Source organism: Ochotona princeps, chromosome 1 (genome assembly GCF_030435755.1).
Source record: "Ochotona princeps isolate mOchPri1 chromosome 1, mOchPri1.hap1, whole genome shotgun sequence".
Taxonomy (NCBI): Eukaryota; Metazoa; Chordata; class Mammalia; order Lagomorpha; family Ochotonidae; genus Ochotona; species Ochotona princeps.
Genome location: NC_080832.1, coordinates 103,242,638 through 103,255,662, shown reverse-complemented (window position 1 = coordinate 103,255,662; position 13,025 = coordinate 103,242,638). Strand labels below are relative to the sequence as shown.

General features: G+C 38.5%; 1 protein-coding gene across 6 annotated transcripts in view; it reads left to right on the top strand.

Moving 5' to 3' along the window:
- Window positions 1-13,025, top strand: part of RUNX2 (RUNX family transcription factor 2) — a 316,951-nt gene that overhangs the window by 170,427 nt on the left and 133,499 nt on the right. For all 6 annotated transcript variants that reach the window (XM_058662327.1, XM_058662319.1, XM_058662333.1 and 3 more), the window contains one exon: window positions 5,126-5,287. In XM_058662327.1, the coding sequence (XP_058518310.1) occupies window positions 5,126-5,287 (162 nt within the window). The remainder of the gene's footprint in view (window positions 1-5,125; window positions 5,288-13,025) is intronic.

Here is a 13,025-nt window from a genome sequence, read left to right as displayed (position 1 = left end):
TGTGCAGATCTGAAATTTCACTATTGATTCATGTATGGAGTATGGAGTATGGAGACTTGTGGGGTTTGGAACCTTGTACTTCTTTTTAGGGAGTATGCAACCCCCCTTTCTTCTTACCCATTTGGGTGATAGAACTTCAGACATTATGGTTCAGCTGAAAGAAGACAATTTGCTTTCTTCATATGATTGTCTTCATTTTTGCCAGCTTGAGACATGAGCCCATCACTCTGTCAGTTAGCACTTTTAGCATACTCTGAATCTTACCCTCTAGTTTTAAGGTTTGGGAGCTTACAGCATGGAAGGGAGTTGCAAGCTCTTTCCATGAAGTCTGGTCCTAAGTAACAGTATCCCCCAGAAGTTAGTTCTGACATTAGTCCTCCATGATACATTTCCTTTTCTTCCTTCCTTTTCTTCTTCTTCTTCTTCTTTTTTAAAGTGAAAGATCTTTGAAAAACGTGTAGATTTGTTTATCTCAAGGGTCAGAAAGGGGAGCGGTGAGGTGGGTGTGGAGATAGCTGATAGTTTATATCGCAGGTCAAATTTGATTCCCACGTGCTTCTAAAATCCCTTATTTTAGGTAACAGAGGAGAAGTTTGTGAAGATATAGGGATGAAGCCATATTGAAATGCTCTTGTGAAATTTTCCAAGTGCTAAAGAATGTACTCACAGAACTCTAAATACCCAAGTTTTGGCTTCAGGTTTGTCGTAGTTATGTACAAACTATACAGTACAATGGATTTGTGTAATACAGTAATGAAAGTAATTTTGATGTTACTTGTGAAGCTTTCCACATATAAAGAATGAGTTACAGATTTTAAAGTTCCATAACAATTTTCATCTTTTGGTGAAACTTTCTGTGCAATAGTTTTCCTCTTGAGTTTTCCTCTGCAAGCTGATAGAGGCTGGCAGTTACTTGTCATGACGGATATCACCTTCAGGCTGTGGTTGACACCTCTGTCCATCAGGACATAAAAGTCAGGAAGTCATTTTTTTGTTGGAGTGGTATGACATGGTACTTCTCTCCATGTTTCAGAGTGCTGTGAAGGTCCAACCATGCAGTATAACTCTGTAGGAATGGATTTATCTGCTGTATGGAACCTGAAGTTGAGATGAAAGCAATTTTGATTATAAATAGTTAATGGATATGCCCTGTGTTTTCTCTAGTAAATATAAGATTCACCGGTGATACCAAAAACACCCTCTGTCACCTCCTTTGACTCATCAAAATTAAGAGTGAATCTCAGAAGTCTCAGGTTTCTTCAGGAAGTTGAGTTTTGAAATTATTTATGAGATCAGGTTATGGTGACTTTTCTCTACCATAAGCATTAATAATTACCCACGAAAAGACAAGTATGCCATAAACATATGTTTATGATAGGACTGTGTTTTCTTGATGATTTAACATTTAGGAAGTCAAGATACTTTCTGGACATTTTTGTCCACCAAAGACTGTCAAAGTGTGCAGTATTTGAAAATAAACTAAGAAGAATAGAATCTTTCCTTCTGGGAAGAAACAAAGGTTAAGAAGGACATGAGGGAAGTTAAGTGATCATCAAAGTTATCTGCACAGCTAACATAGACATGTTCTCCACCTTGTGAACCTACAAACTGTAGGAATCTTTCAACATTGTGCTCTGCCAGAATAAGAGTTTAAAGGCTAGCATGAAAGTGCAGTAAGGGTAGATGTTCTAACATTTATCAGGTTCATTCTGTGTTATTACCTTCTCTCATGCTATTCGGGTAACAGTTTTCTGAAGAAAATAATCTCATTTATCTCCATTTTAAAGACAGAAATATGAAACTTGGGTTATATAATTTGTTCAGTTACACAGCTCAGAAATTATGAATCTGGGCTTGATGATCAAGCATCCACAGGATATTAGTCTAGGAGATCATTACTTATTTTTTCTCCTTAAGTTGTGGTCCCTGTCTTGAGATTATTTATACTAGAATCTGGCTTGTCCTATATGGAGGACCTTGTATCTTATTTTTCTATAATGGTCCTCTTTTTTTTGTAAGTATATTTGCACAGAATATTAGGACAGGAATAAAAAAATTGGCTAGACTTGGCTAGAATGTAATTTGCCTGCGAGACATGAAAAAACACAGATCATCTCACCAGTTTCAGAATAACAAAAAGTTAATTTTTTTAAATCTTGGCATATCTTCAGGAAAGGCCTCAACTATAAATCATACTATCTTTTAACAGACTATTCTTAGTGTATGTTGTGGCAACCAGGATATTTGTGTCAAACTTAAAATTTCGTCGATGTATTAGAGCCTGCGAAATGAAATAGTTTCTTGTAACTTTGCTTTAATACTCCATTATTCATTAAAGCTAAACTATCCTGGGACCTTCATTCAATAGTTGTTTACTGAGTATCAGCCATTCTACTTAATTTTACTGAGTTTGATGTTGAAAGCTGTTAGGGTCAACTCTGGACAAACCCAGTATTATCATTCCTGAATTACAGATGAAGAAATTAATGCTCAGCAACGTTAAACACACTTCAGGTCACATGGTAGGGACCCTTGGGCATATGAGCTCCTAAACAGAATACTGATAGTTTTAACTTAGTGTTTTATAATTACCAAAGTGCTTTTACTTATGTTACCTCATTTGATTTTTCAAACATGATGTAGTCATTTTTGTATTCATATTGTAGGCAGCATTTCTATTATATATTTCAGTGTGTGCTAAAAGTGCCAGATACTTTATCAGACACAGCCTACTCCATGTGAAGCTCAGAAAAGCCCTAACACGTACCATTATTCCTGTTTTTCATATGAATTGAGGACCTAAAAATGCAGAAGGACCTAAAAATCAAGTAACTCAGTAAGCATGATGCAGAGTTACAATTCAAGCCTTGGTCCTTCTACCCAGCTGTTAGGCTGTTCACTTTACCATGTCAGGCTGCAACCTTTGGTTAAACAGCATGCTCATGAAGTTATCTGGTGAAGTTAGATTAGAATTCAACTCTAAAGTTGAGTACCATGTTCCCATGTTGTCTGAGAGAAGGGCTTGCCTTTGTGAAATTGCTTTTTTATGTTCTAAGGAATGAATCTTTTCCCACCTGAAGATCATTTGCCATTTCTCTGTACAATGAATTACATTATGGAATAAAACAGCTGTATATCAAGGTCAATCACTCAGGTTGGAAATGTTGCCTATCTATGCCATCTCAGCCTTGAGAGTTTTAAAACGCACAAATTCATGGTCAGAAGGAAATCAGATATTAACAATTTACAGTATTGCACTTTTGTTCACATTGCAAACTCTGGTGCCATGTTCCTTAAAATTGAATGAATTTTTTTGTTTGTGTCTGTTGATGTTGCTAACCAGCAGATAAATATTCAGGTGTATTTAATTACTTCAGAGAGATATGTCTTATTTGGGCATTCTTTAAATACATTGTTTCTGACTTGAACAAATAAATAAGGAATAGCTGAGATTCAGTTGCTTTGGCTCTGCAGAAACATTGAGAAGCTTCAAAAGAGAAGTTATTTTAAGAGAAACTTCTGTCTTACTACATATGTTTTGTTTTTAAAGTTGAAGTTACTGCTGAAAGTTAATAGCTTTTTAAGAATTAAATTTTTCATTTAAAAGGAGTGATAGATAACAGGATAACTTAAAAACTATTCTAAATGTTTAATCTCCACTGGAGGTGTTTTAATGGAGCTCCACTTGTGTTTTTTTTTAAAGATAAGAATTTATACTTTTGAGTATCTCTCATGCTACTCTTACTAGTTTATTGTGCAAGTCTTGTATCCCTGTAATTCAGATAGTATTAACTCTTTCCCCTTGACAGAAATGGAAACCAAGACTCAGAGAAATTTGACTGAATCATTAAGTCAAGAGCATAGGAAAGTAGAAGTCTCATTACTAATGAGATTTTGTAGTGAGGACTAATTCTGAACAATTAAAAACAGACTCTGATAGACTGAACTGCCCTGTGAACTATTTGGTCTGTAAGAATTTTAAAAATTAGTATTAAGTTTGAAAATTAGCACCAAAACATATCTTAAAAGCAAATTGCTTATGATTATTTGATTTGTCCCAAGATGAAAAAGTAAAATTTTGAAATTTTTTTTTTTTTGCCTTGGAAACTTACAACAGGTACACTGGTCTTATAGTCAGTTTATTGGACTTTGAATTTGTACCTCCAAGGGATTCTATAGAGATGCTTCAGAATGTATTGTCATTGCTCAGTCATTAACCCTACCCAGCTGACTGCCCACCGTGACTGTAACACTAGGCCACATTCCAAACATGTGACAATTTGAAGTCAGATCCTAGTAGAATTAAACACATTTCCCTGGTCTCCTGTTTTGAGTGAAACTTAACATTGAAACCGGATAGTGATGAAGCGTTTCAGTTTTTAATGATAGTTGACTTTGAAATTAACTTTTATCTTTTCCCTAAAGGTTATTTTCTGGTTTAAATTAGCATAGGAATGGTGTAGTCGGCTTCCTTCCATTCTGTTCATCTTAGGAGCTGTCCCCTTAGCTCTTCCCCCACGGGATATATAGCAGTAAAAGGGCACAGTCTATATGTCCTTTAACCAAGTTATTTATCTAAAAAACATTTCTAGCATTACATATGTGTACTATATAATGCACATTATATTATGTGTATATGCATATTATATATAAAAGGTGATAAATGTTTTTAGGTAATTTATATAAATATAATGTTAGTAATGTTTTTAGAAAATATATTTAGATAATTATATGTATATATATTTAGATAATTATATATACACATATATTTAGATAATTATATATGATATACATATATATTATATATAGTGGAGGAATTTTGGAGAATGTAGAAAGTAAGTAAGACATAATTTCACTGTGTAAAAATAACCAAGGTGGACTGTTTTCTAAATGAACATTAGGCTTCCAAATACAAGTGCCTGTGTGAGAGAGAGTCCTTACTCCAGGTACTTTGTTGTTTGTTGCTGGTCAGGCCATGAAAGGATGAGGTTGTGGGGAATAAATGTCATTTTTTAATACATATTCTAGTTTTTTCTGCTTAGTCCTTCCTGAGTTTTGAGTTGCATGTTTCTCAAGACTTCAGTTGCTGGTATGCTAAAGATTTCTTCCTTGCTCCTTTTCTCAGACCCCAGGCAGGCACAGTCTTCTCCGCCGTGGTCCTATGATCAGTCTTACCCCTCTTACCTGAGCCAGATGACATCCCCGTCCATTCACTCCACCACCCCACTGTCTTCCACAAGAGGCACGGGGCTTCCTGCCATCACCGATGTGCCCAGGCGTATTTCAGGTAAAGATTATGCTTGAACTAAAAACCTACCTTGGTGCAGGGGTTCAGGGAAGTGGGATGGGCCAAGCTTTGTCTTATCTGCACTTACAGCAGTCCTGTTAGAGGCATGTGGGCAAGGGTGTGGCAGTGGGCAAACTGGGTCTTCTGAATTATGGGGTTATCAGACACTCAAGCATTTTAAAGTCAAGAGACTAAAAACCTACCAGTGGTGGCATATTTTTCATAGGATAACCTTTATTACCACCTGGTTTGTGTCTTGCTGAATTGTATCCTATTTGGTGGGCATTTTATCTCTTGATTAGGGCCTTCTCCTGAGGGTCTAAAGCCGGGCCTTCCTCTGCTTGCGCTACTCTCTTTTTCTAACTTCTGCTTGTGAACAAGATTCCTGATTGGCAGCACAGCCGCCCCATTCCTAAAGGCTTACAGATCCCAGGAGTCCAAGCTATTCAGCTCCCAAAGACAGTGGGGGCCAACTTAAGATCCTTATCAGAAACTAGTTACCTGAAGTGTCATGAGGGCTGGAAGAGTTTTCAAAGACAGTGTGTGGCCTCTGAACAGCCAGCTCAAGGACAGGACAGACCTTTCTGTGAAGCATGGAGCACCCTGCCTTCACTTTCTATGTGGTAGCCCTTTGCTTGCACGTTGCTCCAAAGGCACCACCAACGTTTGTGCTTTATGATGGGAGCGTTACATGACCTCATTGCTCCCCTTCTCTCTCCTGGAGAACTCATCCTAGGGAGCCAGAAAGCATCCATGAGGTGCTTTAAACTGACAGAGTGGAAGTTTAAAACCCTTGAGCAGAAACTACAATACTGTCCCCCATGAATAAATAAATAAATAAATAAATAAACAAACAAACAAACAAACAAACCCAATCCATTGCATTCTGTGTTAGCAAACACTTCTCTCTGGGTTCGGGCCCCAAGTACCTGTGTGAATCCTGGCCAGCTTAATGCCTTTCTTTCTTTCTTTTTGTGTTCTGTCTCTGTTTCTCTCCCTTCTCTCATTTTCCACAAAGCTCGAAGCCGTTACTCACTCCGCTGAGTTGCATCACTGACAAGCTGAAGCTCCGCCAGCAGGCTTGCAGGTTTTGATTAGTTCAGACTCCTTTATTTCTTTCAACTTGGGAGGAGGGAAGGCTTTGTTTCTCAAGCAATGGCAGGAAAGGGCTCTCTGGTCCTAGTGGCTTCACATTTTCTGCAGCAGATGGACTCCTGTGGGGGTGAGTAGGGAAAGAGGGGTGGAGGGAGAACGGCAAGATTATTTGGAAAACCATGTGACCACTTTGTGTTATGACTGCTATGACTACTTTTTATGAATTGTACGGAGTTTACTGGGGAGTTGTACGGAGTATAGATTTTATTTGTGTCCCTCTGGCTGGACACAAATTACAGACATAATAAAGAGGAGTGAGAGCCAGGGAGGATATTGTGGGTTGACGGCACAGTGTCTTATGACACTGAGTTAGTTCTAGTCATGCCTTCTATATTTTACACCAAAAGCATCCATTTTGTTTTACATGGGGCCAAGATGTCACTTTAATAGTACAGACCTATGACTTGTACCCCTGGGGTTTTCATCTGCCCAGCCCTCTGAGGCTGAAGCAGATCTTGCTATTTTTTGTTCTCTAGTAGTACATGGGGTGGGAGGAGGCAGAAACCACACTTCAGAAAGTGATGGTAGCCTCAGAGACCTTTGTCTACAGCATTTTCTTACTGGGGTTTGTTTGTATGTGAATTCATTGGGAGACTGTTGGAAATAGCATTGAAAAAAATGCTGCATAAATGTGTACTCAGTGTTTATCATTTAAAGTGTAATGTAGAGCATCCAGTTTACTTTGAGTCAGTTTACTGAGGAATACTTTAAACATCCCCTTAAGACAGCACAGAAGAGGAGCTGGGCACAGAAAGCAGTTACTTAGGCAGAAGGTAGGGATGCGGCTCTGCTTTAAACTAGTTTACAACTGAGTTTGGTCCAGTTTTTTCCTCCTACCCCAGGCATCTACTGGTAAAGTAGCAAGGTGACAGGGGTGGAAGGTTCTGTATAAACATTAAAGGGAACAGAAAATCCCTCCTGTCAGCATGTCGGGAAACAGGAAGAAGCAACCAGATGCTGTCAGGGAACTGGAGGCACCCTGATTTACCTGCTGGCCTTGCTCTGGGCTGGGAGGCTGCACTTCAGCCCTGGCCTTTCTCACTTCCGGGGGTAGACCTGCTGGGAAACTCTGCAGAGAGGAGCCTGTCTCCTAGGCCCTGTCTTGCAGATGCCAAGAGCACATTTCTGTCTCATCAGCCTCTTGCCTAGGTAAAGCTGTTCCCAAAGTCTCTGTTCTGGGGGATCCTGCAAGGAGATTCAGTAATGAAGAGGTTTTCCCCTCCTCTTTTCAGTGCTTTTGTGAATAACACCCTGTGGCCTAAGTCCATCCCTGTGCCACTAGTCTTCCCCATGCTCTGTGTTAAATCATGCTACTCCCTTTATCCATGTGCACAGCTAAAATAGAAAGTGCGGCTCATGTGCCCAAGCAGTTCCACGGTCACCTACAGAGATGATTCTTGGAAAAATTCACATTTTGTTTTTATGTGTGGAAATCACTTCCCTGTAAAGGGATACACAAAATAATGTTTTTGTTTTTAAGATTTATTTATTTTTATTTGAAAGTCAGAGTTACAGAAGGGAGGGAGGGAGGGAGAGAGAAAGAGAAAGAGAGAGAAAGGGAGAGAAATCTTCCATCCTTTGGATCGCTCCCCAAGTGGCTGCAATGGCCAGAGCTGGGCTAATCCAAAGCCAGGGGACAGGATCTTCTTCCAGGTTTCCCTTTGCCAGTGCAGGGACCCAAGGCAGTAGGCCATTCTCCATTGCTTTTCCAGGCTATAGGCAAGGAGCTAGACTGGAAGTGGTTACCCATATGGGGTGCTGGTGCTGCAGGCAAAGGATTAGCATGTTATGTCACCATGCTGCCTTCTCCCTTCCCCCAAACAATCTTGTATGATTTGGAACAAGGAAGTATAAAATTCTCTACTTGCAGGGTAAGATTGGACCCAATTTTGAATTCCTGATTCTACCCATATCTGGCAAGCTTCTTAATTCCCTGAAACTTCATTACGTGTAAAACAGGGCTACAGTCCTTATTCCTTATGGTTATTGTGAGGGTATAATGTACTCGTATCTGACACAGCATGTTCTGGATAGATTGTAACTGATATTATGAAGTTAAAATTACTAAGAGTTAAATATCCATGTGTAATTTGTGGGTAAACTTTGGTTTAAAGGAACCAAATACATAAAAATCCGAACTTTTAAGTGGGATTATTGGTTTTACTAAATGAGTTACCAAAGAACATATTTAAAATAAAAATAATTTGGATTACTTAAATTTAATACCTACAGTATTCACAGAGTACTTCACAAAGTACTAAAACATCAAAGTACTCAAATGTTGTGTTTATTATTACTATAGACTTAAAATGAAAAGTTACATAGTAAAAAACAGTAGGGAGCCAGTCACACAAAAATCAGTAAAGCATTAAGAAAAAAAATAGCTCTTCAGTTATGCTTGAAAATAGAAAATGTTGTTACACTACATTGCCTGGGGATGATAATATTTTGTTCCAAAGAATCATAAGAATAAGCGCATTTTAAAAGATCTGTTTGAAAGAACTGTTCCTAAAGAAATTACGTCTCATCCTAAAAGATCATTCCAGAGAAAAAAATATGATTCAGAGTCCATTTTTTAAATTTTTATTAATAAGAAGAGAATAGATTTTATGCATTCCATAAGTATAGTTCCAGGAAGATAATCACACTTCCCCCAGACCTCCCTTCCTTCCCTCTCTTCAGTATTAAGGGGATCTGTTTTCACAACTTTATCATTACCTTTTTCTTCTAAAATATTACTTAATTTTTATTTATTTGAAAAACAGATCTCTCATTCACTGATTCACTTCCAAATGCCCAAAATGGCAGAGGCTGTGCCACGTTGAGGCCAGAAGTCCATAACTCAATCTGGGTTTTCCCTGTAGGAGTAGGAGATCCGATACTGGAACCACCCTCTGCTACCTTCCAGGGTGCTCATTAGCAGGAGGCTGAAACCGGGAATAGAACTGTGCTACACCCCAGACTTCCCAGTGTGTGATGCTGGTGTTCCAAGTAGCATCACCACTGTTACAGCAAATACTTGCCCTGGTTAGTGTTTTTTTGAATAAATTTTTATGTGTGACTACAGTTCCATAACTTAATGGATTATAATAATGGCGGTTATGCTGGCTTGAATGTTTCTGTAAGCTTCCTTAGACTCTTTTTGAATGCAAATTAAAAGCAAAGTAAGATAACATAAATTGATGTGGCTAAGTTGTGTTACCTCTAATACCATGCATTTCAGTAGAGAAAAAAATCCCAAATATCTTAATGTTCAAAGATACAATACGAAGATTCAAGAAGTATTTCCCCAACCTTGGATAGCCTTAAATTTTTTTTTAATGGTAGCAGTGCTAAGGTTATAAATCAACAATGTTGTTCACAAGTAATTGACCAACAGGATCTGCATTTCTATGATGAGTTAGAATTGCACTGAGATACATTATAATAACCACGCACTACCTATCAGTATAGAGCAGAAGCAGCAGAAGAGCTTGCCGTCTTCTCCTGCAGTTTGTGTGTGTAGCTTTACCATCTAATAACTACCCAAATGATTTTATAAATTATCTCATCTTACGTAGTCCGAGAAGAATTTTACGATACAGTGGTAGCCAAAAGTTCATTCTCAGAGATTCTGTATAGTAAGACAAGGGCCAACTCGCTCTAAACAGCTCACAGCGTTGTTGTAGTAATACTACCACAGCATTTTTGATATTCAAAGCACTTGTGAAGCTTGACACAAAGATTATAGTCACTTTTTCTGGAGGTCATTACAGAAGACTTGTGTAAATAAATAGTTGCTGACTTCCAAAATGTAGTTTACGTAGTTATCCTCTATGAAAAGAATCACACGAGTTTATTAATCCTGATTCTTTGGCTTATGGCTCAGTCTCCTGAAAGAACTTATGTAAATTTTCTCTATTGCAGGTAACTACTCCTCTGTCCCGCCCCTGTGGTTGACCTAGGTCTGTGCCACTGTTTGGCATAATTGAGGTGGAAGAGGCTAGCACAATCACTTTTTTATGGTGGTCAGTGGCCAGTGGGCCCCTTTGATGTTTTCTGGAGGCCTCTTAGAGACTTAAGATGTAGTAACCATACATTAATTTATGATGTATAGGACTACATGCACAGGAGAGAGCCCTGGGTGTTTTTTGCTTTAGTCATTCTGGGAGAGGCTACTACAGGTTGTATGGATAATTTTTCTCTACATCTGTAGAGTTTTTAAAAATATTTATTTATTTTTATTGGAAAAGCAGCTTTATAGAGAGAAGGTGAGATCTTCTGTCTGCTGGTTCACTTTTCCAGTGGCTGCAGTGGCCAGGGCTGAGCCGATCCAAAGCCAGGAACCAGGAGCTTCCCCCAGGTCTCCCAACCAAGAGCAGCGTCCCAAGGTTCTGGGTCTTCTTCCACTGCTTTCTCAGACCACAGGCAGGGAGCTGGATGATAAGCGGAGCAGCAGAACTTGAACAGGCACATTCATATGGCATCCTGGTGCTTGCAAGGTGCGGATTTAGCCACTGAGGCAACCTGCTGGACCCACCTGTGGAGTTTCTCTTAAACAGGACAGAGTTCAAAACTATGGTCTTTGAAAAGGTTTTTTTATTTGCCTTTTTAAGGAAGAAGTTTTAAATTCCTTTTTTTTTTTTTCAAAATAATTACCTGTGGAAAATTTAGTCAACGGCATAGGTCTGTAAAAGTTGTCTCCATTTTTCTGAGTGTCAGTTGCTGAGCTATCTTGGATTCAAAGGTCAGCAGACTAGGCAGTAGAATAATAAATAAAGTTACTAAAAAATCTGGAAATTGCCTGTGGAAAACCCAAGTTGATCACTCAGGCCTTGCCAGGAGGATTTCATGTAATTTCAAAGCCTGTGGAGTTTGATGAAGTTGATTTAGGGATGTTCCTTATAACAACGTCTCCATCAAGTTTTTGAAGCCCGGGGCTTCAGTAATATGCCAAGTGTATATGAATGCTAGCTGTAGCAGAGCAGCTTTAAAATCACAGGAGGGAACAGCGCCTTCAGAAAGGTTACTCGGAAAACGCCAGCTATCAATACCGATAAACCAGCAAGTTAAAGCAATTGTAATAAAACAGTTGAGCATCTACTTTTTAAACTGCAGAATCATTCCTTTAGTAAGAGCCACCTGTTTGCAGCAGCCACGGGCAAATAGTTAAGTTTAATAGGAGCCACTCTTATTTTGAAGAAGTTCTCTGTTTAAAGCCACAGAAGGGGAAGTTGTTCAACTTAATGGACCCTCAACAAAAGCAGAGCCCTGTGTTAACAGCTGAATGCTTAGTGTTTTTCTTTTTTATCCAGTAAGACGAATTAGATTATTTTTGCATTCTGTAAGTTTTGATTCATTTTTTTGGTCTAAAAATAGGCATTTTCTGGCATGAACAAGTGATGTTTTAATCTTACCTGGACTTCAGTTTACTGTAACCATTGATTTACTGGTGCTGAGGACCTGAGAAGTGGTTTCTTTCCTACTAAATCAGTGGGAGATGGCTGACCCTGCTCACATAGCTGACGAAGCCTGGCCATGACTAATGATTGTTATTCGTGGCTAGACTCGGGTACCAAAGCTCAGAACGAAGCCTGTGGATGTGGTTTGATTGATTTTATACATGGTTCTTGTCCGTTGTTTTTGAGGGGATTTATTTTTGACACATGTACAACCACCCACACATAGGGAAAAGATTTAGTAATGAGAGGAATCATGCTTATACGGGGATGGCAAACATATGGTTATAAATTTTATTGACAGATTTGCTGCAATCTCCTTTTTGTAGAAAAAAACTTGGGAGTATGAATCTCATGTGACCAAAAATGTTAATTTTCCAACTACAGTGGCTTCTGTAGAGCTCTAGCATGGGATGAAAGGGGGAACACATGGTATAATTTCAGAAACCATATTTTAATATCCTTAGAGATTCTATGTGTTACTATCAGACATGTTGCTTACTCAAACTGTGAGTCAATAGCACAATGTAAAAGGCTTACTTAAACATGTCTAGTCTTCAGTCTCAGAGGTTCTGCAAGGTATCAGATGATATCTGTCCAGTGATTGGTTTTTCTTAAAACTATTGATAAAGTTTGCCTTGCTAGATAAGTGGTAGTGGAAAAGCTAAGTTGTATTATTAGTTTGACAAGAACAGAAATATATTCTTATGTTTTTAAATTAACACTTAACTTTTTTTAGTAGTTTTTTTAGACTCACAAGAGGAAGGTAGAGTTGCCATATCTTCTACTGCTACCTTCCGCTTTTTTTGTTGTTTATATCTTAGATTTGCTGATGTAACAATATTGACACATTGTTATTAAATAAAGTCCATAGTTTACCTTAAGGTTCACTCTTTGCATTGTGTATTTCTGTGGGTCTTGCCAAATGCATAATGCCCACTACAGATTTCGTGGGGAATAATTTCCTGCCCTAAAAATCTCTCTCATCTATTCCTCTCCTTCTATCCCCTGGAAACCACTGATTTTTTTCTTATGATTTATTTATAGATTTGAAAATCAGAGTTAGAGAGGGAGGGAGAAATATAAACAGAGAAATAGAGATCTTCCATCTCCTGGTTCCCCACCGAGACAGCTATAATGTCCAG